At 45.5% G+C, this 24,586-nt stretch overlaps 1 protein-coding gene across 2 annotated transcripts in view; it reads right to left on the bottom strand.

Moving 5' to 3' along the window:
• Positions 1-23,808, bottom strand: part of PRMT8 (protein arginine methyltransferase 8) — an 88,928-nt gene extending 65,120 nt beyond the window's left edge. For both annotated transcript variants that reach the window (XM_067531022.1, XM_067531023.1), the window contains exon 1: positions 23,065-23,808. In XM_067531022.1, the coding sequence (XP_067387123.1) occupies positions 23,065-23,139 (75 nt within the window). In that variant the 5' untranslated portion in view covers positions 23,140-23,808. The remainder of the gene's footprint in view (positions 1-23,064) is intronic.
• Positions 23,809-24,586: the final 778 nt, after the last annotated feature.

Here is a 24,586-nt window from a genome sequence, read left to right on the forward strand (position 1 = left end):
ACAAACAAAAGGAAATATTTCTTCACACAACACACAGCCAACCTGTGGAACTCATTGCCAGGGGATGTTTTGGAGGCCAAAAATATGACTGGGTTCAAAAAAGAACTAGATAAGTTTATGGAGGATAGGTTCATCAATGGCTATTAGCCAAGACGGTCAGGGAAGCAACCCCATCCCCTGGGTGTCCCTAAGCCTCTGACTACCAGAAACTGGGAGTGGACGACAGGGAATTGTCCTGTTCTGTTCAGTCCCTCTGAAAGCATCTGAAAGCACTGGCTGCTGTCCGGAGACAGGATGCTAGGCTAGATGGATCATTGGTCTGACCCAGTATGGCCATTCTTATGTTCATCTGCCAGTGTTGATATAAAAGTTCAATGAGTTCTCTCTGCCTCAGCTTGTCCATCCGCACTGGCAATAGCAACACCTGCCTCATGGGATGCTACCAAATTTAATTAATTATTGTTTGCATAAGTCCAGACCGTAACTGACCCTTCTGGAGGGGGGATTGTGCCCATGTGAGGGTCGGTTACAGTTGCAGTCCCTGCAGCCGAGGGAAGGAGCGGGACTTCTGTATCTCAAAAGGGGAAGGACAGTGGCTGGCCACACCAGCAGGATAGGGCAGTCCTCTGGGTACCGGGAGGTTTGAGGAGAATTTATCCCTTCTTGAGATACAATCCCTCCCTGAGTTCCTCATGGGACAGTGCAGCTTCCTGCTTGGGTCAGTGCCTAAAATGCACCATTTGGTCCCAAATGTTTTAAGAGCCTCAGATAAATCATTGCAAATATTACAACCTGAACCTCTGATCCTTTTGTGGTTCATCAGTCATTATTTACCACTGAACTGTCTCCACCATGAGCTTTGTTGCCTTCACTTTCTTGCTATTCTTCTTCTAGGGGGACTGGATGTATTGCCTCAGACAGCATTTTCCTTGATGCTGACTCATTAGGCAACATATGTTACTGCATGCTGACAAAGCGAGTACACTTGGCTGGGACTGAATGGGAACTCTCTGCCTGATTTATGGAGGCAACGTAGAATTCTATGTCCACGGTCAAAATAGCAATCTGTGAATGTCCTGATGGGACAGCAGCGTGTTTTATTGCATCTTTCTGCTGAAGTAAAATGGGGGATAACAAAACAGCCACTGAAGAAGCAATTACCGTGCCATAAACAAAGGTAAGCCATGAAATATGTGCTATTCTGACGTTATACACCTAGGCACAGGAGGTTAGCTTCAGCTGAGAAGCTAACGCTTGATGCACTTTTGAGCATCAGCTTGAGAGAGACCCCAGATGGTTTGTGGGAAAGCTGAAGATTTAGGCTGGTTCTTATTTTATCTGAACTGGTTCCCCCAGCCCTGCTTATAATAAGAAACTAAACCATCGAGCATATGCTACAAGAGGGGGGATGATAATCTGAATCAGTTGCTGCAGCAGAAAGGTAGTTAAAATGATTATGCTGATGAATGGGCTCAGATGGCTTTCTTGTGGCTTCCGCCACACCCCTGTGTTGGAGGTGGTGAAAGAGTTGCCACAATCCAGCTGAAGCAAAGGAAGGCAGTGGGCCCGGGGAAGGAACAATGCCTCCCACAGCTCCCAAGCAGGAGGAGTAAGTGGTGGAATCTCCATCCTTAGAGGTTTTTAAGGTGCGGCTTGACAAAGCCCTGGCTGGGATGATTTAGTTGGGGTTGGTCCTGCTCTGAGCAAGGGGTTGGACTAGCTGACCTCCTGAGGTCCCTTCCAATCCTAATCTTCTATGATTCTTTCAGAGGCCCCGTGTACTCTCCCTTGCATCCTCAGTCTTTTCTGTTGGCCATTGTGGGATGTGTGAGACCATATTCCAGATTCCTCCCCATAGTTTGGAGTGGCATAGGTCTTGCATAGCCGATTCACAAGAATGCAGGGACAGCAACTTTGGCTATGTCTACACACGGATAAAAAATCCATGACTAGCCTAGGCCAGCTGACTCAGGCTCACAGGGTGGAGAGTCCCAGAGCTTGAACTCCAGCCTGAGTCCAAATGTCTACACAACATTTATTAGCCCCGCAGCCTCAACCTGAGTCAGCTGATCCAGGACAGCTGTGGCCGTGCCACAGGTCTTTTATTCTTGTATAGATGTACCCTTTGGAGGACTGGACTGTGGGTGGCTCAATGGAACTCCTTGCACCCTTCCCCTCCCTTGTGCACCCATAAAAAGGCCACCCAAAATAGTGCCCCAGAATCACTACAATGTCAAAGGAGAATCTGGAAAAGATTTCTGCCTAAAAAAGTACAAACCTAGAAGAAGAAAAGTTAATGTAAGTGGGAGAACAAAAAAGGCATTCGTGGCAGAAAAACCCGTGTAACTGTGCTTTCGATCAAATGAATTCAGCGTTGATGCCTGTGCAGTTAGATGGCTGGCTTGAAGACTGAAATTCTCTATTTTGGTATTTCCAGCTCTCGTGATTTTATAGTGAATCTCATGACTTGGGTTTTTTTCCTTAACCTGACCCCAGGTGCTGAAGTTTTACCTAAAAATCTCAGGGTTTTTTTTTTTTTTTAAGTGAGTTTCGGAGCCTTCATAGTTGAGGAGAAAAACTCAAAAATACGACCAATAAAAAGTCTCCAGTATTAGATGGCCAACAAAAAGAAGCCAACATATATTATTTTTCAAATCTCCTGAGGTTTTGTTTTGTTTTTTATGGTGGATGTTGGCAGTCCTCCTCTTTAATGATAGAACATATGTAGCATAAATAGCGGCAGTGTAAACTTTCTCAACACACTGCCCCAGCAGTGTGCAAAGAGAAAGGGGACTTTGGTCTCTCTTGCCCATTCTCTTTGGTCACTCTTAAAAGTTGCCAGCATAGGTCCCAAGAAATGTTCAGTGGTGATGGTGGTTTTTTATCATTTCCACCAAGAACTAGGCTATGATCATCAACTCATTGAATGGGGGCTACCAAATAGCAATCACGACTAACATGGGCTGGACTGGAAAATTCATTTGCCACTCCCCGGAGCCACTAATTCATCTGTGAATTCATGCTTGATACAAACAAGATAAGAAAAAAAAATAGAGCTACAAATAATTTCTCCCTTTAACCTAATGCTGGCTGTATCACTGAGTTTTAATCTGCCACATTTTATATCACAGAATTGTAAATAGCAGTTCCCCAGGAGGATCATTTAGGTTCATGTCTCAGTCCCACTAATATACTACCTGAATGGCTCCCAGATCTACGCATTCTGTTCAAAGCTATAATAAATTAACACAAAAATGGGAAAAGAATAAAGATGTTGTTGAGACTGAGGGTTGTTTTTTGGAAATTTATGAGTCCTCCTGGAATCTTGTCTCTACAAATGTTTCCCTGTTCTGTGAATGTTTGGCAGCTGAGGGGAGCAGAGGAAGGGAAGCATTCATTAGCACTTTCTGAACTGATTGTGTGTTCAGAATAAACTCGGAAGGAGAGGTGAGAAGAGGAGCTCCCTAGTAGGAACAAGATTTTGAAACAAAGAATAGAAGAATCCTAAATCTGGAATCTATATCTTATTACATCCAACAAAACTCTGTTAAAAGAACATTAAGTTTACAAACTCAAGTTCTCAAAAGTTAGGAAATGCTCATGCAACCTTATTTTGGTTCCCCTGTGCAGATGCATTATGATGCATTCTTTAGTCACATGATCACATATAACTCTTTCCACAGAACCTCTGCCTTATTCAGTGAATGGGTAGTTATTCAATATTTCTTTTCATCCTCCACATTTTTGTGTGGTCCCAGGCCTTATTTAATGTCCTGTATCCAGCACCTGCACTGAACTCATCATCATTATTATTATTTATTAAAAGCAACTGAAAACAGGGTCTTATAATCGGAAATATCAGGCAACTTTAATTATAGACAGTGCTATCAGTGTTGCCTGTAACAAATGCTGGAGGAAAGGGGAACTGGAGATGGACACCTAAGAGAAGAATAAATCAGCCTGCTTCTCCAACTTTAGAATCCCAGAGAAAAATCTTCAGTAAGCTGGAACTATGGCTGTGTAGATGTGTCACACTGTGGAAAAGGCCTTAAAAGAATGACAGTTTTTTGGGTTTTTTTTTAAATCACCCTTTGGAAAGCCTGGAAATATACAACTAATGTTCCATTAAAAAATTAAGACACATTGGAAAATATGAAAATGCAGAGTTAGTCACACAAGCCTGCCAAAAATGCAAATAGATTGAAACACAAGCCACAAGGTCAGAGCATTCTGTAGAAACCTTAAAGTAGCAGGGAAAGGGGTTCTCCAGAGTGGAAGGAACTGCAGACAAGTTAACATCACTCCAAAACCACCATGGAAGCCAAATGCTGTGATCTGATAATATTAATGCAGCAACCACAGAAGTGGCTCTGAGTTAGCATTACTCCATACAAGGAGGCATTCAGGCTGTAGCAATCATAATGCAAACAGACTACCACCATATTCTGTGAAAGAGAAAAGGAAGATGTCATTTACTGATTTAAAGCAGAGGAGAACTGGAATGAATAAAAGGCTGCCATCTCCAGCATTAGATCCATAGCTAAAGATTAAAGAATCTAAGAAAACGAGAGACCTTTCACTTGAGTTTTGCAGCCTCATCACAGAACCTCACCATCGAGTGAACAGAGAAATATGGAAGAGCAAATTACAGAAGAGATAGCAGGTATCACACCATGAGGATCTCCCAAAGGACCAGTTCCAAAACACAAAGATCCTGGAATGGTTTGTTTACATGCATAGACATGAGCTTATTTAATACAGCCATAAAAATGGAGTCCCATATTCTCCAGACAATAGATGGCATCAGAAATCTATCAAATGGATCTTGCATCTTTTACAAATTAGACTTGAATAAACTATTATCAGCATGAACAGGATCCCAAGTCAAAGTGTTCAACATTGATTTCAACCCATAAAGAGCTCAAACATTACCAGAGGCTTTAAAAACTGATTTTTTCCCAGCCATTGAAGTGTTTGACAGGAGGACATTCAGCATCTAATCAGACTTGGGTCTGACTTTTTCATTTTAGGGATCATGCTGGTTTTCAGCAGAACAATTATGAAGCACAAAAGGAAGGTATCTGATCATTCTGCTGCCAGCAATCTGACTTTCAACACAGCTGAGTGCAAATCCCACAAGGAGTATATACATAGGGTCTCTCTGAGCATTTTTCTCTTCACAGCATGGCATTCAGTATGATCCAAAGAAGGTTCATGCCATGAAAGAAGCAGCTGCATTATAAATTGCCAGTTTATAAAAACGTCAAAGTTTTCACATGCAAGTGCTCAGTAAAGGGAACTAACAATAACCAAAATTCTACTACATTAGAAAGTTCAGAATCATGTCAATTTGACTCCATCAAGGATTTTCTCAGCAAAGATGATGTTATGTCATATTTTGATCTTAAATTGACATCTGAGTTAATAGTGCAAGCAAATCCAGCAGCTTCCAGAAACCACACTAAGCCAAAGTCAGACCAAAAGCAATAAGGCTGTGCCTGTGATCACTAGCAGACAGCTCAAGAAATTAACTCTTTTGAGTCAGTTATTCCAGAATTACCCCAGTGAAACTGTCAGAAATAATTGGACCTTTGTGTTGTTTTCAGTCCTTTGAGGTGCTGAACATAATCAAGTCCTGCTGATGTCAATGGGCCAAATTCTGCTCTGTTACACCAGTGTAAATCCAGAATAATTCCATTTGCCATGGGATTTGTCCCAGATGGATAATGATGTAACTAAGAGCAAAATTTCGCCCATTGGGACTTGAGGGCATGCAGGACCTCACAGGATTGAACCGTTGGGGAGCTATGTTCATGTGTTACAGATATTCCTAAAGTTAGTCTACATGAATACAGAGAACTTCTAGTTCAACGTTTTACATTCTGAGCTTCATTTAAAAACTGGCATTTGATATACTTACCCAAATATATTTGAAGGTAAAATCAGTGTTTGGGCTTCTCTCTGGCCTTTCTCAAGATTTGTGATAACAAAGAAAAGGAAATGGATAAATATATGGAAATCAGATATACATAGACCTAGACAAATTGGAGGATTGGGCCAAAAGAAATCTGGTGTGGTTCAACAAGGACAAGTGCAGAGTCCTGCACTTAGGACGAAAGAATCCCATGCACTGCTACAGACTGGGGACTGACTGGCTAGGCAGCAGTTCTGCAGAAAAGGACCTGAGGGTTACAGTGGACAAGAAGGTGGATTTGAGTCAACCGTGTGCCCTTGTTTCCAAGAAGGCTAACGAAATATTGGGCTGCATTAGCAGGAACATTGCCAGCAGATCAAGGGAAATGATTATTCCCCTCTATTCAGCACTGGTGAGGCCACATTTGGAGTATTGTGTCCAGTTTTGGGATCCCCACTATAGGAAGAATGTGGACAAATTGGAGAGAGACCAGCAAAGGATAGTGAAAATGATTAGGGTGCTAGAGCACTTGACTTATGAGGAAAGGCTGAGAAAACAGGGTTAGTTTAGTCTGCAGAAGAAAAGTGTGAGGGGGGATTTGATAGCGACTTTCAACTACCTGAAAGGGGACGTCAGGAGGGATGGAGCTAGGCTGTTCTCAGTGGTGGTGGATGACAGAACAAGGAGCAACGGTCTCAAGTTGCAGTGGGGGAGGTCTAGGTTGGATATTAGGAAAAACTTTTTCACTAGGAGGGTGGTGAAGCACTGGAATGGGTTACCTAGGAGGTGGTGGAATTTCCATCCTTAGAGGTTTTTAAGGCCCAGCTTGACAAAGCCCTGGCTGGGATGATTTAGTTGGGGTTGGTCCTGCTTTGAGCAGGGGGTTGGACTAGATGACCTCCTGAGGTCCCTTCCAACCCTAATCTTCTATCATTCTATACAAAGATTCCATTCTCAGATCAACATGGTAATACTCTGCATTGGTATTCTGCTCCTTCTATAGATACATAGCTCCCACTGACCTTGGAAGGGTCATACACTGTATGTAGTTCTTTAAATTTAAATTTGAGTCTGCTTTTTTGCTTACTGTACCTTTAAAAACCTGGAGTCTGATTCAGCATTGCCATGCACCTTGGGTAGTCATTTACACCTGTATAAAGTGAATGTAAAATGCTACAATTCTGTCCCAATGACTTTAACTGGAGCTGCTGGTGCTCAGTGCTTCTGAAACTCAGGCCCTTGGTCGCCTCTGGCCTGTTGCAAGCATTCAGTTTTTCTCATCACCAAAACCCCTCTGGTAATTGGCACTGTCAGGCTCAGCAGAGAGGCCCTAAATATCATCTATCTAGCACAGAAAATATACAACGTGATTTACAGAATGTGATGAATATTTATGCACAGTACCATGAAACACATTACAAGACAATCTAGTGCTAATGACTCAATAAACACAAGCACTGACAGAACTAGTCTCATCTTTATACAAAAGGTGCTATGTGTGTCCAATAGCAATTCAAAATTATATTAATATGCTAAATCCATTTGAAAATGATCACTGTGAGTAGAGAGCTGTTGCATATTTATCTGTCCTTGTAAACTAAAACTGACCATGGATTTACGTGAGACTATAATTCTGGCTTCCAAGAATGAAGGACTTAGTAGGCCTTGATTATATCATATGGAAGAATGGTAGTTTTTAAGTTATTAATTAATTAAGTCATAATTAAAGTTGCATTGAGATTTCCGATTAAAATCCCTCTGTTTTATACTTTAATTATTTCATTTACTGTCCACATTTGGTACAATAACTCTTCAAGGGACGATTGAATGTTCTACATAATTTTTTTAATAAATGATGGAGGGTAAAATTTTCAAAAGCATCTCAATAAGATTTAGGCTCCTAAGTCACTTGAGACCAGATTTTCAAAAGGTATTTAGGTGTGCAATGGTGCAGAGAGGCATGTAGTGAGATTTTCAAAAGCACTTAAGCAGGTTAGGCACCTAACTCCTCTGGAAATCACTGAAAGTTAGGCACCTAACTGCTTCGGTGGCTTTGAAAATCACATTAGGTGCTTAACTGAGCCCAGGTTCAGAGTTAAGGCCGTGCATTTTAAATTTCAGTTCTGTGATGGTGAAGCTGATAGCACTGTTGAGGAAGTTAGTGTGTTGGTATGATTGAGTATCATGCTGGCGGTACACTAAAGGTTGGAGACTAAAACTGTGTTGGGTGTGACTGTTGTCTTAATTTATTATTTCTTTGCTCTCTAGTGATCATGTTGTGAGAAAAAATACCTGTTAGTAACCTAAACTTTAAGTTAGCAAAGTTTTTTCTGCAGTGATAATGTACAGCTTATGAAAAGCTTTTTACTACCAGGTCCTTGAGATAAATAGTCTGTCTTTAGATTGTTAAAGTAATAATGTATTATAGTCTGTGGTTGGCTGTAGTGAGACAGAGTGGCTATGCTCAAAGATTGATGGGGAGGGACCACTCCACTCCCCCTGGTGGGCGGAGTCAAGCCAGTCCCACCACCCAGGCTGGAAGCAGTGGGAGGGGGGGCAGCATAAGAGGCAGGCCCTTCAGCTCAGGTTTTGTGACTCCCAGAGGTTTTCTAGATGCCTAAAAGTTAGGCGTAGCAACACTGAGCATCGCAATGTCTAAATCCTTCTGTGAATCTAACCTTTTAATGCTTTAAACCCTGATTCAGCAAGGTGCTCAGCCATGAACCTAAATGGGAGCACATATGTTGTCCAACAGATGCCAGTGGAACGACTGGTGTGTAAAATTAGACACATGCTTAAATATCTTGCTGAACTGGGGCCTAATTCTTATTAACTAATCATGCTGATGAGGTCTTGGGCACATGAATAGTCCCATTGAGTTCATTGTGATTTCTTGCCTAAGTACTACTCAGTGAGAATAAAGGTTAAAGAATAGGGCCCGTACTGAGATACTCACACAGCACCAAGACTTAAAAAATGTGTGGCCTAATCCAAAACTCATTGAAATCAATGGAAGCCTTCCCAATTGACTCCAATGGACTTTGAATTACGCTCATGACAAATGTTACCTGTGATTCTAACTTTGTTGTATACCATAATCAGTTTTTGCTAACAATGCTAACATAAACAAAAGTACAACACAATGTGTAGCCTCCCTGTTAATACATAAGCCAGCTCTTAATAGTTCAGAAATGTCTTTCCACATGTTTGATTGTTAAATGAGAAAGGGAACCAAGAGAGATCATATGATTAAAACATTTATACACCCATGAAATCATGTACCATAACCTTTAGAGACTGCTGAAGAATCCATACTATGACAAATACCAATGTAAGTAGATACATAGGGAGATCATGTTTATTTTAATAGGGTGATTTTGAAGTCACTTGCACCAATGTAAATCACTAATAATTCCACTGAAATTGATGGATTTACACCAGGGTACAAACAGCATGAGATCAGACTGTCTCCATTAACTACTTAGTTACATTAACTGGAAACAGATCTCTCAAACAACAAATATTAAACTGGATACGTTCTTCTGCCACTATACAAGGCAGCAACTTCTAGAAATATTTTATGAGCACTTAGGAGTATTATTGGTCTGTTGCTCAGGAAAGGAATAGAGAGTTGGCAGGTAGAGAGATGACATGAAGGATGTACAGAGATATTTTTTCAAATGAAATATTTGCCTAGAGGCTGTCTAAATGTATGCCTCTTTTAAAAGAAGGGGATCCTCGAAGAATACAGTTCCACCCCCACAGTAACAAATGACAGCCTTCTCATAGCTTAAAACCCTTATCTAACAATTTTAGCCTCCTATTACATTCAGGCACTCCAAAAAGACGACTTTTTTCTTTTGAAACCAAGAAAAGCTGAATGTAAAGTATGAAAAAGCAGAAACAATTGTGAGAGTTATCCTAATTCTATTATACAGGTTAACCTTTTCTAAACCAATGTTCACAAAGAAACTATGCCAGTGTCACACTTGCTCTGCCCTGAATGATTTAAGAATGAAAAACATGCAGGATGGTAGCTAAGTAAGATACATGTAAGAAAGACAGATCAGGCCATATATAAGTTGCTCGCATTGTAATCCATCTTTGTGCAAATACAGGGCTCAGTTGGACCACTGAGAGACAACCTAATGTTGAAAGCCTGGTGACACATACTCTGTGCTACAGAGTACAAAGCTGATCAAAAAATTGGGGTACTTTTCTGCTGAAAATCCAATATTTCACTTAAAAATGTTGGCCTAAAACTGAAAAAAATTCAGCCCAAAATCAAAAAAATTCTGTTTGAAAATACTACTGCTGCACTGCATGGGAGATGTAGTTCAGGTGTCTCATGCTCCCGTTTTCCTCTATATACAGGGCTCTGTGGTCAGACTACATCTCCCATGATGCACCATGGTCTTGCCTTTTGGAGTGTCTTTACTACACTATATTTGAACCCATGTCTATCAGTGCAGAGAACCAGTCATTTTTGCAACAGGTGCTGCTAAAAAAAAAAAGCCAGTTTTCCCTTGTGATTGTTTTGCTCTTCTCTAGCTGACATACATCCTTAACTGACTCAGGTGTTCTTAAGTCTAGCATTAGTGGGAGAACACTGTATGGTTTAATATCCCAAGTAGGCTGCAATATTTAATCAAGAAATAACGAATGGAGTGTCAGCCTTAATTTTCCATATCCTTGCTTTTGACAACAAGTCTATCCTGCCAGCTGCTGAAATGCAGAGCCAGAGCTCAGGACTCAGATTTTGTTCAATGACAGGACAGAAAAGCTTCCACATGACAAGAGAAATATACACCGTGCTCAGAAGGCAAGTAAATCTCAATCCTGAATTAAAATGAGCACTTCTGGAGAAGGCAGGAGAGCAGAAATAGGTCTGGGTTAGAATATAGGTGATCAATTCAGCACATGCAAATGGTGTCCCTAGAAGCCATTTTAAGGATTTTCTCATGGGACTGTTGCCAGTGAAGAGCAGTGTCTATCTGAATTCAATTAAGAGAAATTGAGAGCAGGAGAACCTCTGAGGGCCAGATGCTGACAGAGTGTATTCAAAGGTGTTAATAAAACAGTATCTCTCTCTGACAGCTATTGACTGCCTCATGACATCTAGTGGGCCCAGTGTTCTTGCCAGCCCATCAACCTGCAACACCTTCTCCCCTCAGCTTCCTTGGCCTTATGGGATCATGAGTAACAAAGCTCTGTGATCAACACACAATCTTGATTCAGATGAAATTCATCAAGCTCAGAATTGGTTAAGCAGTTGCAAAATGATGCTGGAACTGGCAAAAAGCTGGTTTAATGGAGATTTTAAGGGAATGATAAACAAAATTCACCTGAACTAATTGAAACAAAATGTTTTGTGTTTTTCTGAGTGTCTTGTTCTTATCTCATCCCAGGTTGGTTGGGATGGATCACATAACTAGATTCACATGCTGTGCTTTCTAGTTCCATGATTAAGTAATCCTGGATTGTGTGATTAAAGTCAGCAGAAGTCATTTTCACTCCAGTTTGCAGATAGAGAGATTGTGTTTTGCATGGAGTCTCTAGAAGCTTTCGCAAAGATCTAGTTGTTTATTTACTAGTAATAAAAAGGAAGCATTGACCCAATCTGCTGGTAGTCTAACCCATCACCCAGGCCTGTGGCTCCCGGATTCCTGTCAGGAAATTGAAGGGGAGAATATTTCCTTTGCTGCTGCGAATTGATGATAATGAATGGTCTTAGCAGCAAGTTGATATGAACACATCTCCCCCTTCTCTTGTTTTCCGCTTTTCTCCTTCCATTTCAATTCCCAACCCCACTAAAGACATTCAAAGGTGGGCCCTCTCCTACTGTACACTTACAAAACAAATTTTGTTTGAATATGTGAATTTTTTTCAAGATACAATGGCTTTTCATTTTAGGGAAACTTCACCTTCAACATGCTTAACTTCAGCAATATCAAGATAAACCCAGAATTACTAATGCTGAAAATGGTTGAAATGAAAAGGATGAAGACTGAATGATATTCTGTGCCCAGTGAAATATCCTTTTTTCCCCTTCTGTTTACCAGCCATACCATTGGCTCAGTACTACTCTCATACAACCTCCCTGTAGTGAGGCAGAGTGGCCTCATTCCGGTCCAGAGAGGATTAACTCACCCTGTTGGGCACAGCTAACCCTGCCCCGCCCCCTTTGCAGGAAGTACAGGGGTGGGACAGGAAGTATAAAAGCAGTGCCCTGCAGCTCAGTTGAGGTTGGATTAGAGAAGGTGGCAGATGTCCCTTCTGGGGAGCTGAGAGCAACCAGCAGTGCCTATGACTGCTAGGGGGGGAGAAAAGGCAAATCACCACTTCAGGAGGCTGATGATACCACAGAGGAAGTGGAAGTAGAGCTTTGAGATTAGGAGGCAGGCCTCTGCAGTGAGGGAGCCTCCTCACCAGGAGCCAGTAGGAAGTAGCCCAGGGAAATGAGACTCTGGTCTTGTTGTGGTGCCAGGAGGTGATGCAGTGACTCCATGTTTCCCTGTGATGGGACCATTCATCACTTCAAGGGCCCTGGGCTGGAACCCACCTGGTGGAGTAGGGTGGGCCTGGGTCCTTCTAGCCCCAGTCACGTACACAGGGCTGGATGAGTGCTAACCTTTAGGCCAGAGATACTAGCTGTTTATTTGCTCAGCCCTTAATAAAGGAGCCTGAGCCATTGACTGAGGCCTGCTCAGCCGTCCTCCTAGACGGCCTGAACCTTAGACTATCATTGTTTACTCCAGCCAAGAGGCTGGAGCGATAGACTGTTTCAGTGGTCAGGAGCCCTGATCCCACAGGGCGTTGCTGAAGCTGCCCTTCCTCCAGAGGTCTGAACTACAGACTGTTGGACCGTGCAGGCTGGAGCTGTAGGCCCTGGTTATTTACTCCAGCTAGGAGGCCTGGGAGATATGCTGTTTAATCACTCATTCCTCCCTCCCTCTTCCCCCCCGCCTAGGCAGCCGCAGAGACATATCTGGCTTGATTATTCAGTCCTCGGCCAGGATGCCAGATCTATAGATTGCCTGCTCAGCTGTTGAACCCTTACCCAGGTGGTTTGAACTGTCATTTGCGCAACCACCAGCCAAGCCACCCAACCGCTTCATCCTGCTGATTCCCTGATGGTGCCACCTGGCCCTGAGAGACACGAGGCTTGCACTCCCCCTGGGTAGGCTCATCTAATGGTTATAGCAAGGAATTAGCAGCTGGGAGGACAATGAGTTCCAATCCCAGCTGAATCACTCCCTGGGGGAACTATCTTCTCCAAAGTCCTGTTACTCTCAGTAACGGGCAGGAAGTTAAGTCCACAAACAGTATGGCTACACTGCAAGTGAAGGTGTGATTGTAGCAGACACACCTACAATGTTTGGGAAGGCATACCAATACTAGCATTGATCTGGTTAGCGGGGGTGATAATAGCCTGTGCCACTGTCTTCAGTACTACCTGCTCATGTAAAATGCTGCCAGGGATCCTGGGAACATACTTGGGTTGCTAGCCCCTGATACCACATCTTCTCTACTGTTATCTCTGCTAACTAGATTAAATCTAGCACAGCTGTGCCCAATTGTGTTACAATCACACCTTCATTTGCAATGCAGCCATACCCCTGGGGCTCAATCCTCTGAAATGCTAAGCACCCTCAGATGCCTGTGAGGTCAACCAGTTGATGGTGCTTAATATTTCACAGGATCAGGACCCTAGAGAAGAGACTAGATCCTGATGTGACTGCAGGTCAGTTGTGACGCTGTGCAATTAGACAAGAAGTAAAATCGGATTTTGGGGGGAAAAAACAGATGTGGCTTCTGGGATGTAGCCTGATGTTTGTTGGGTAAATGAATGAACAAAAGGGGTTTGACCCAAAACGTCACTTTAACATAGATGTCTGTTTACTATTCTTTTTAAAAAATTATTAAAAAATTCATCCTCCATAAACAGTGTAAGAAAAACCATCAAAGCATGCAGGAGGGAAAAAAACATGCCAGATACTCTGCTTGTGTCAGTTGGCAGAGCTCCATGGACTTAAATGGACTATGCTGATTTACAGCAGCTCCGTATGCATCTCAACAACTTCTCTACAAAAATTCTGTTTCAATAGAGAAAATGTACTCTGTTCCCTGTCCCCTCCATGCTCCCCCAAAGACTTAATAAAGAGGCCTCCGCTTGAATGAGGAAGAAGAAAGGTAAGATAATACCTCATGGGCCTGATTTTGACCTTCATTTACACCAGTGTGACACCATTGGCTTCCCCTGGATTTTCTCCTGATATACCATGTAAGTTAGATCAAACTCAGTATGTGTGTCCAATACCTCAGATCTCACATGATGTAATATACAGCCCCCATCTGTATATAGTATCTGAGAGCCTCACCATCTTTAATATATTTCTTTATAACATTCCTGTTAGGGCAGAGCCATGCTATTGTTCACATACACAGATGGGGAACTGAGGCACAAAGAGACTCGAGGTATAGCTACACTTTGAGATGGGGATGTGATTCCCAGCTCAGAGGGGCATACCCCCACTAGCGCTGATCAAACTAGCACACTAAAAGTAAACTGTAGCCACTACTACAGGTGGGGCTAGCAAGCCTGAGGACATGCCTAGCATCTCAGATGGACACATACTGAGAGTGGGTACCCCTTTGTGCTGCCACAGCTACCCTTTATATTTAGTGTACCAGCTCTCATTCAGCTAGCATGGGTATGCCTCCTGGCGCTGCAAATCACTCCCCTATCTTGAAGTGTACACATACCGATTTATTTGCCCATGGTCACACAGGAAGCCTGGGGTAAAGCAGGGAGCTAAATGTGGGTTCCCAAGTCTGAAGCTAACACCTTAACCTCAGCCCTCACTTCTCTATTTATTGTCCCCAGGTCTAAGGTTTTAGCTAAGAACTTTTTCTCTCCATAATTTCCTTGCATATGTTTTGTTACTGGAATTTTCAGTTCTGGCTGGAAAGCTGAGACATTTAGGTTTATTTATGATGCTGTAACATTTCACATTCCGAATACAAGGATAAATTATTTTCCATCACTGCACTTAACAGAGTTTTCAAAAAAGCAGCCTTGGCAGTGACTGCCTGAATCCTCCTCCTTTCCAATTCTGGTGTCTAACTCTCCAAATTCTTAATCCAATGAAACCAAAACGAATCCATCTTCCAGGCCAATTTTTCAAAACAAAACTCAATTTTGGTGTTTGTAGACGCAAGGGAGAAAATTTTAGAGGAGTCATATCTGGTTCTAGGAGTAGTTCCCTTGCTGTTTAATATGGAAATGTTTTTATTTATTGTATTGAGGGGTCATTCCCACAGAGGAAAGGAAAACAGGGTAGGAAATCCCAAGTTATTACAAAACTTAAAATCTGACCCTTCCCTTCAGTGCCTGGAATACAGGCTTGACCATAAACCAGGTGCTGGGCATTCAACATGCCCAGGGAAGTCAATGGGAGTTGCAGGCATTTAGCTCCTGCCTGGTTCATTCACTTATGCTTGCAACTCCAAGAAACCGCCTATGAGTCTTCTGAGTAACAGCCAGCTTCTCTGTCCATAGGCTTTAGATTAAACACTTCTGGCACCAGTCTTAGGAGCAGTGCACAAAGAAGACGGCGCAGCTTCTCCACACGCATAAGCAGCCATGCAGAAGCAACAACTGGCAGCAGCTCAGGGGAACCAAGCCGAGATCAAAGTCAAACTGCTGCGGAAGTTAGTGGGCAGCGTACTAACCAGCAGAACGCTCTATGAAATGGGAGCCCGAAGCAACTGACTTCGCCATTCACCCGCCACTGCTATTTTTATCAGTGAGCTAAATATAGCTTACAAGTAAAAGAGGTGAATGTAATGTCATGATTAGAATGTGCCCTGTCCCCTCCCAGTACCTTTGGGCACAAAAGTCTGCTGCCCTCCTAGCACAAATCACCCCAAGGGGCAAAGGAGAGCTGGGGGGAAGGGAGGCAATTGTTCTAATTCCACTCCTCCATTGTGACCCAGGCACCAGCAGCAGCCGGTTGGACCATCCTAAAGGGGACGAGTTATCCCCCATCTGCCTACTGCATAGCATTTCTCTGAACCATCTAGAGACAGGACACTGGACTAGATGGACCACGGATCACATCCAGTATGGCAATTCCCATGCTCCCATGTAGAGTACACACTCCCCATGCACACTCCTGGAGCTCTCTTGGGTTGGAGTGGAATCACAACACACGCAAAGCAAGCACAATTGGTCCCTTAATGCCCCCTGGACACACATCACGTTCTACACTATGAAACAGCATATGTGTAACTGGGCTGGTCATTAACAAATGTGCTGTAGTGAACAACCCTACATGAGCGAGGATACAGACCAGATGATCCAGTAGGTCTTGTCTAGCTCTAAATTCTCTGACTCTTATTAAATATAAACGTTCCTGGAGCTTACTTTATATTATTAATGCACACTCCAAAATATCAAAGTTGTGAAATGGGTCAGGATAATATTGTAGAAGACGCCCTAATGTTGGGGATGGTCCTGGCTGTTAGTGTTCAATTTTACCATCTGAGCATTAGATTAATTTTGAGTAGGAATAGAGTGCATTTAATTCCACTGGGCATAATCCTCACCTGAGCTGAATGTATGCTCTGCACAGCTGAAGCGGGGAAAGGATGGTGGGTCTCAGCCAGAGTTTCATTCCCCCAATCCTGGACTGGCTAGACACCAAAACAGCCCCCACTATAAATTAGAGCAGCCTAAGGGGTAGTCTACGTGATACTGGCTGCAGAGGCACAGAACAAGCTGAAGAGAAGATGGAATGGAATGCACTCTGCTTTGCTCCCTATACAAGCTCTATGCTACGTGAGCATTCCCCTTTGGCAGTGAGAATCCTTTTCACTTGTCTAGACAGCACAAAGCAGCGGGAGTAGAACTAGCTGAGAATTTTCTGACAATTTTTTTTTCTTTTGTCAGAAAACGCTGCTTTGTCGAAAACCAAAACTATTTGCAAGGCAGGGTCAGTTTTCAGGACTCTCCTGATTCAAAACCTGTTCTAACCAAAGTTTCAAAATGATGAAAACAAACTGTTTCACTTGACCCAAGCTGAAATGGTTTTTTGATCGGTTCACAAAAATTTTCACAGTTTTGGTACTGACTTGGGCTGGGGGAAATATTCAGTATCTCAAACTCTCACAGGATGGGAACATGGTTTTCCACCCACTTCTACATGGAGCACGGGCTAAGGTTCTGGCCAATATAATTCAGATATGCTGTTTGTCATCACAGTTCACACTGCAACTTTCTGCTCTCCAGTGTTGCAAGATTTTGGGACATGTGGCACGCCACTCAGTAAAGTTGAAAGACATGTCACAAGCTGTATTTTCAGTGGTGACATGCCACAGCCCAGCTGGCACCGTGCGTTAGAAAGAGTCAGAGCCCATCAGCACTTCCACTACCCTCCAGGCCCATCTCATCTGGTGTAAGCAACTTCCAGTCGGCAATATTATTTCATGCATGGCATTCTGAAGACATGTACTGAAACAAATACTTCTCTATATAATGCTTTTCATCAGAGTGCTTAACAATGGAGATCAATATCATTATCCCCATTTTATAGATGAGGAAACTGAGGCATGGTGGAATGACTTGTCCAAGGTCACCCAGCTGGCCAGCAGCTGAGTTCCAGTCCCAGTCCAACAATCTGACCCTCTCCCCTCCCCCAGCTCCATGAGCCCCTACACCTACCCCATCCAAATTTGAGTAAGTGGAAGACAGGGTTGCAACACCACACAAGTTTGGCCCAGCCAAAAAGTGGTCAGATCATGGCCCAAGTGTGTGTTTCCCCCACCCCCGCATCCACAGACTATTATATCAGTCAGAGATGAAAATGGTATATATAGATGAGTATAACCATTGGATGGTTTATTAAACCAATCCATCCAGCTACGTACATAACCCTTATCACTGTAGCAGTCAGGTTATAAACTCCGTGTATCACTCATGCCTTTTCTTCACACTACTCCCTGCTCCTGGAACAGCTCCCCACTCCCCATAAGACTGAAAGGGGATATGATTGCTCTCTCTAAACACATCTGGGGGTAAACACCAAAGAGGGTGAGTAGCTCTTTAAGCTGAAGGAAAATGCTGGCACAAGAACAAATGGGTATAAACTGGCAATGAACAAATTCAGGCTGGAAATGAGAAAAAGGTTTCTAATCATCAAAGGGGAGAGGTTCTGGAACAGCCTCCCGATAGGAATTAGGGGACAAGCAATGTAATTAGTTTTGTGAGAGAGCTGGACAAATTGATGAATGTGAGTGTATGAAGGGGTTGCTTGCGATGGTGCTGGGGGGGGAGGTTCACTTCTGGTTTGTGTCTTCTGTTCCTAAAAGCTCATACTTCAGGGTTTCAGCCAGCCACTGCAGGGGCCGGGAAAGGATTTTGTTCCCGCCAATGTATGCAGAGAGGATTTTTGGTTTTTAATGTCCTTTCTCTGAAGTATTAAAGATGGCCACAACTGGAGCTAGACAGGGTGTGCTGGGGGCTCTGGGGTGGCACTGAGCGTTTTCTCTCTCAGGTGCTTGCCTGGCTGGTCCTTGCTCACATGCTCTGGGTTTAACTGATCACTATATGAGCATCAGGCAGGAATGTTCACCCACGTCAAATTGGCAGTGACAGTGAGTGTTTTTAGCCTTCCTCTGCAACATGGAGGTGTGGGTCACTTGCCAGGGTTATCTCTGTACTACTCACTTAATCATGTCCCTGACATTACAGAGGCCACAGGCCCTGGTGCACCTCGGCCCCCTCCTACTCTCTGCCTGTGGCACATAATTGACTAGTTTCCTGAGGGCTGTAATACTTTGGTCTCATTTTGGTTGTTCAGTTTTGTGTGCAGGTGTTGGGTGGTGTTTGTGGCCTGTGAGATATAACACATCAGACTAGGTGATCTGGTGGTCCCCTCTGGCCTGAAACTCTATAACACTATGTACCCAGCACACACACTCTCCTCCTGACATCTCATTTCTTTAGACTTGTTTTCCATTGCTAAACTCAGCTCTAGAATTGACATCTACTTCCTTCATGCCCACCTGCATTAAAAAATAGACCGAGCAATCCACACAAGTGCAACAATAGGGATTTTCGGGACACTTTACATAAATACTCTTCCGCAAGCAATTTTCCTTTTCCCTTTATTTTCTATCTTTCTGCCTCCCATTAATCCTATGGGGCCCTGTTCAGAAACCATTACTCACGCAAGCTGTCCCACTGATGGAAATGGGACTGTTAGGGATAGTAAGGATTTGCAAGATCAGTTCCATAATTTAGGCACTGATCCCACAGCTTTATTCCCATGAGTAGCCCCCACTGAAGTCAAGGGGATGGTTCATGAGAGTAAAAGCTCGGTAGGATTGGCTTTTGGACTGTACACTGCTCAAGTAGTGGGTCAAATCTTGCAAGCCGGCCATGAGTGGAGCTTTCATTCACTTCACTGGGGGTACTATGCACAGAGGACTTTTGGACGCCCCCGCCCCCATCTTTTATTTTTCTGTAAAGCACCATGCACACCCAGGGTGCTGTATAAATAAATCACTGTACAAGGCTGTGAAAATGAATTCTTTGCGGAAATGTTGGCAAATAGAGCTCTAATAAACTTCTTGTATGTAAATACAGGGCTTGATGCAAAACCCACGGATGTCACGCGCAAAGCTCTCATTTGCTTCACTGGGCACTGGCTCAGGCCCATAAGACTTTATCCACAAAGGGGACTGAGACTCAGCATTGCAGGGCGTAACTTTAGCTGCCCTGCTGCCCAGGGGAATGCTCAGCCCCCAGTCAGGTCCCCAGGCTCCCCATATATTACATGGGGGGAGTTAGGCACCTAAGAACGGAATTCAGAGAAGCCAACACAAGAAACAGGAAGCCACCTAAGCTAGCCAGAAGTGAAATGCTGATGAGAGGGAAGTGGACTAAGCTTTGGCCCTCAAATAGAGTTAGCTGCCTCAATCTGGGCTGGAGGGAGATGCTCATCTCCACTTGGGCTTCACAGTAGTGAAGCCATTAAGGACATAAGCCAGGTCAATCCTTTCTCACAAACAATAAAGGAGGAGGTGATGCCCTTATTCCCTATAGTCCAGTAGCCAGAGCTTGGGTGTGGACCCAGTCCTCCTACCTCCAGGTGATTGCCCTGCTCCCAGAGCTATGGCATATTCGGATGTAGGGCGCTCTCAGATTCTCATGTTGAAGTTGTTCCACTGTGTATAAAATCATCAAAAAATGTACCAGAGCTGGAACCTAGGTCTCCCAGGCAGGTGCCCTAGTCCCTGGGGTATGAGTCATTCACAGTCTCGCTTCCTGGCCTCATGAATATTGAAGTATTTATTCACAGTGGAACAACTTCTCCTGCTAGGAGGGTACCCACCACCTCCTCCCATTTTGTTTTGTGCAGGGCCCAAAGCACTAGGCATGCTCTTATGTGGCTTCCAAACACACCTTCTAGATCAGGCCCCATGCACAAGATAGGTGGGGGATTTTGGGGATCCCACCAGGGCATAGGGGCTGAGCAGCTCAGCAGAATCAGAATTTACACACCTCTGTGCATGCCCACTGGCAGAAATTTAGGCACCATGTTGACTTTGTCAGGGCAACTTAGGCATCTAAAGAATATAAGTGTCTATATGGTTAGGCAGAGTGTAAAGGATCTAAATTTTTGTGTTAGATGCTCACAGTGGCATTTTGGCACCTAATATCCCTTTGTAGGTATAACCCATAGTGCATATAAAACTGGTGTTAACACTGTAAATGTCTACAGGATTGGGCCCATATTTGATCAGTTTCTAAACTCCCCTCTGGCATGAATAGTCCTCCTTTACTCACAAGTAGTCCCATTTATTTCACTGGGGTTACTCACATGAGCAAGGATTTCTGGGACTGGGTCTGTATTTGTTTTGTATTAACTCAGTACTGTAGAAGAAAAGTGCTTGACACATATGTGCAACCTTGATGATCTTAGATAATGCTGTTATGTGGGTGGTGGATTTTTGTGATCCAGTGTACTTTATCACAAAATGGTAATGCTAAATGTATGTAATTGTTTTATTAGCAGCTTGAAATCAATATGAGTAAATTCCAGAAGATTTCAGAATAATTTGGCAGTGAGATGTTCTGGCCATTTGTTAACTGCTCATCTGGCTGAGTGTCTCAATTTTTTATAGAGTGCCTGTCATCATAGTATCTTAGTGCTTTGAAAATTGAGTGTGGGCCAGATCATCAGCTGATGTAAACTGGCTCCACCTGAAGTCAATGGAACCACACTGATCTACACCAGTTGAGGATCCTACAGAACTTCATTATGATAAGAACACAAATGAAGGGCCCCATCTTACATTCTTTCTGCCCCCAAAACATCCACAGGCTTCAGAATGAGTTTGGGGAGAGGAGAGAGAATCAGAAAACGCACATTGGAGCCCCAAGTTGGCATCTTAGGGTTTTACTGAATGTTTGGCTAGTTGAGTTTCAAAATACACTAATACTTTGTTGCATTTCCAGTCATGTGGGGTTCTCTCTCCTTTTTAAAGATTAAGAAATGTGAACAGCTTAAAATGAATAAGCTAATCAATGTGAGAAAATATTTACCAGCTCTTATCAGTGTATCCTTGCTGGCTTCATGCAGAGACAAATACAGTAGAAAATGTCTGTCTGCAATACACAGTCTATCATTTTTCACGGATTCATTTCACAAATATTCCATGTGCATGTGTAGCGAGGAGTGAAAACCTAGCATTCTGCTTTTCGGGTAACCAGGATACAATTCCTTCCCGAGGGGATTTTTTTTTTTAAAGAAATCCATCCCTGCAAATGCATAATGCAGTGTGTGCAGCATTGCACAAGACCGCACGAGAGGGGATAAAACCCCCCAAATGCATCCATACCAAGTTTAGAGGGAAGAGGGAAAGTTAAAGACCTCAGCTCATATTTTCCACACACACACACTCCCCCTCGTCCCTTCAAGCACATATTTAAGGACAATGAAGGGTACTGAAAGTAACCGGCTGGGCTGCTTCTCCTCTGTCTCCAGTACTGGCCAGGGCTCTGGACCATATGATACGGTACGTGCCATCAGTACTATGACAGTTTGCAGATGTGCTGCCTGACTCCTTGCTATTTATAGAAGCCCCTTCTACAAAGGTACTGGAGGGAGATGCAAGGCAGTAACAAGCATGCTCCTCGGATTTATTGCCGAAATTACAATCTTTTGAAATAATCCCGCTCTTCTTCAGATCGGGGCAACTGAGACACATCCGCGGATCTCTGCCACGCAGAGCGGAGTGCCCGACCACACAGAGGCCGTTAGGAGTGGGTTGGGGGCGAATGCCTTCCAAACAGCTGTATACCACTGGCAATGGACAGACGCCCACCCTCGCCCTTACCTCTGCAGGAGCATTAAGGGACTGGAGGTCGTGTGTGAGTGTGTGTGAGTGTCAGAGAGAGGAATAAGAGTCTGCATTGGCTAGAATGCGATGCCCCGGTGGATGCCCCTTTCCCGGGGCTGCATGTCGGGTTTCAATACCCAGCAAGAACACGCGGCACAGCCGATGCACAGACCCGGGAGCTGGGCGCTGCTCGCGCTCACACATGCAGGCAGGCTGGGGCATCCTGCTGCCTCTTCTCCCCCCCCGCACCCCAGAGCAAGAGACTAGCCACAAGCCCTGTGCCCGGGACAGCCTCCGCCAGGCCGAGGAGAGCTCCTGACCCCATTACCGCGGAGATGCTGTTCCCGAGGAGAGCGAAGGCAGATGAAGGACGCGAAGCGAAGGCACAAAGGAACTGCTCGGGCTCTCTCTCCGCAGCACCCTGGATAGCTCCCCGGGGAGCCTCCTGCACCGCCCCGGCCCGGCCACCCAGCCAGACTGCCTCGCCCCGCCCGGGGCTCTGCTCCCCCGCCGGGCAGCCAGGCTGGGAGCTGGCGGAGCTGTCCCGGGTGCTGCACGCCCGGAAAGTTCGCGCGGTGCAGGGCCGGCGGTGCACTGCTGGGGGCGGGGGGTGTGCATGGGACAATGCAGCAGGGTGCAAGCGGCAGGAGCGGGGAAAGTTGGGCGCTTGCTGCTGTCGGGGGGGGGGGGGGGGGGTGTGGGTGTCCGGGGAGCGGGGTCCCGGTGCCTCGCGTCCTTACCTCGGTGCTCTCGGTGGCATTCTCCGCCATCTTCCTCCGGAGGAGCAAGCAGCGGGAGGAGTGTTTCATTCCCATAAGAGCCAGCCAGGGGGTTGGGACGTGGGGTTGGGTGCTGGGCTGGGCTGGGCTGGGCTGTTTGTTTGTTTGTTAAAAGATCTCCAAAAATTGGCACACGCCAAAAACAAAAATGGTTAAAAGAGGCGCCAAACCGACTCGCTGCGTCCTTCCTGCCGCCGCCTCTTGGCACCCAGGGCTCCGGCCGCACTTCCAAGTCCCCCTTCCCTCTGCCCCTCCACCAGGCTGGTGCGGTGGGCTCGGAGGCGGCCGGCTCTGCCGCTCACACGGCCGGCTGCCGGGCGGCGCGGCCGGCTCCCTCGGAGAGAGCGACCGGGCTACAGAGCAGCGAAGCGCCAACTGGGCTGGACTCGGGCGGGCAGGGACCAGCTGGGCATCTTCGGGTCCGGTGGCTAATCTTCCAGAGGCAGAGGGAGCCCGAGACAAAGCCGCCGGGCCAGGAAACCATAGCCCCTTCCTTTGCTCCTCGGGGCTCCGCTTTCCCTCTCGCTTTCGCTGCAGATCTCCAGCAAACTTGCAGGAGCCGCCCCGGCTCAGGCTGCTAGAGCATTTGCTCGCTGCTCGCCGGGGGTCTCTTCGGAAGGAAGCAGCATCGCCCTGGGGCTGGGCTCCTGTCCTGCCCTGGGAGCTGCTCTCCTGTACCTGTCTGGGGAGGGACGGCTCTAGCAGTCTCCCCCCCCCCCCCCCCACACACACACACAACTTTCTGTCTTTCTTCTCCCCCCACCCCCGGCGGAGCAGCTCCACTTTTCTCCCCCAAGACTCGCTGCTCTGCAGAAGGGTTTGATGTGTCAGCCCATTAACTCCTTCTGCTCCGGCTTCTGTTCGCTTGGGCTTGTGGAGGGAGCCTTATCTGGATCTGGCTCTGTGTGTGTGTGTGTGTGTGTGTGTGTGCGCGCGCGCGCGCCCCGCCGCCTCCTCCCAGCTGCTGTCTCCTGACTTACACCTTCCAGCCTGAGCCAGGTTCCCGAGCAGACTCCGGCTGCAGATGAGCTCGCCCCGCTCAGCAAAGCCAGGAGCGGTTTTGCTTGTCGAGCTCTCCCCTGTTGCCAGCCTCCCCCGTGGGAACGGCCGTCCGGTGCCACCTGCCCGCCCCTCTCTCTGCGTCTCCCTTCCCAGGACTTCGGATGTGGTCAGGCGGCGCTGGATGTGCCTTGCTCGTCTGGATGTGTCTAGGGGCGGGACGGGGGGTGGGGGGCTGTCACACAGGGTCTTCCCGGGTCTTCGCGTTTCCAGGCTTGCTCTCCGACCTGCCGTGCTCGGGTGAGCGGTGGGGTGAGCCCATACAACTCTTTATTGCACGCAGCATGTCAGTCCCCGGCCAACTTCCACTGTCCGACGGCGTTGCCTGCCCACATACGGCCACATGTCTGGGGATGCCTATTTTTAGCCCCCGCATTCATACCCCGCACCCCGCCTCCCTGCCCGCCTCTTTGCTCCTTCTCTG

The sequence above is a fragment of the Emydura macquarii genome, unplaced genomic scaffold (genome assembly GCF_026122565.2).
Source record: "Emydura macquarii macquarii isolate MOO-44397 ecotype Brisbane River unplaced genomic scaffold, CSIRO-AGI_Emac_v2 contig_3122, whole genome shotgun sequence".
NCBI classification, from domain to species: Eukaryota; Metazoa; Chordata; order Testudines; family Chelidae; genus Emydura; species Emydura macquarii.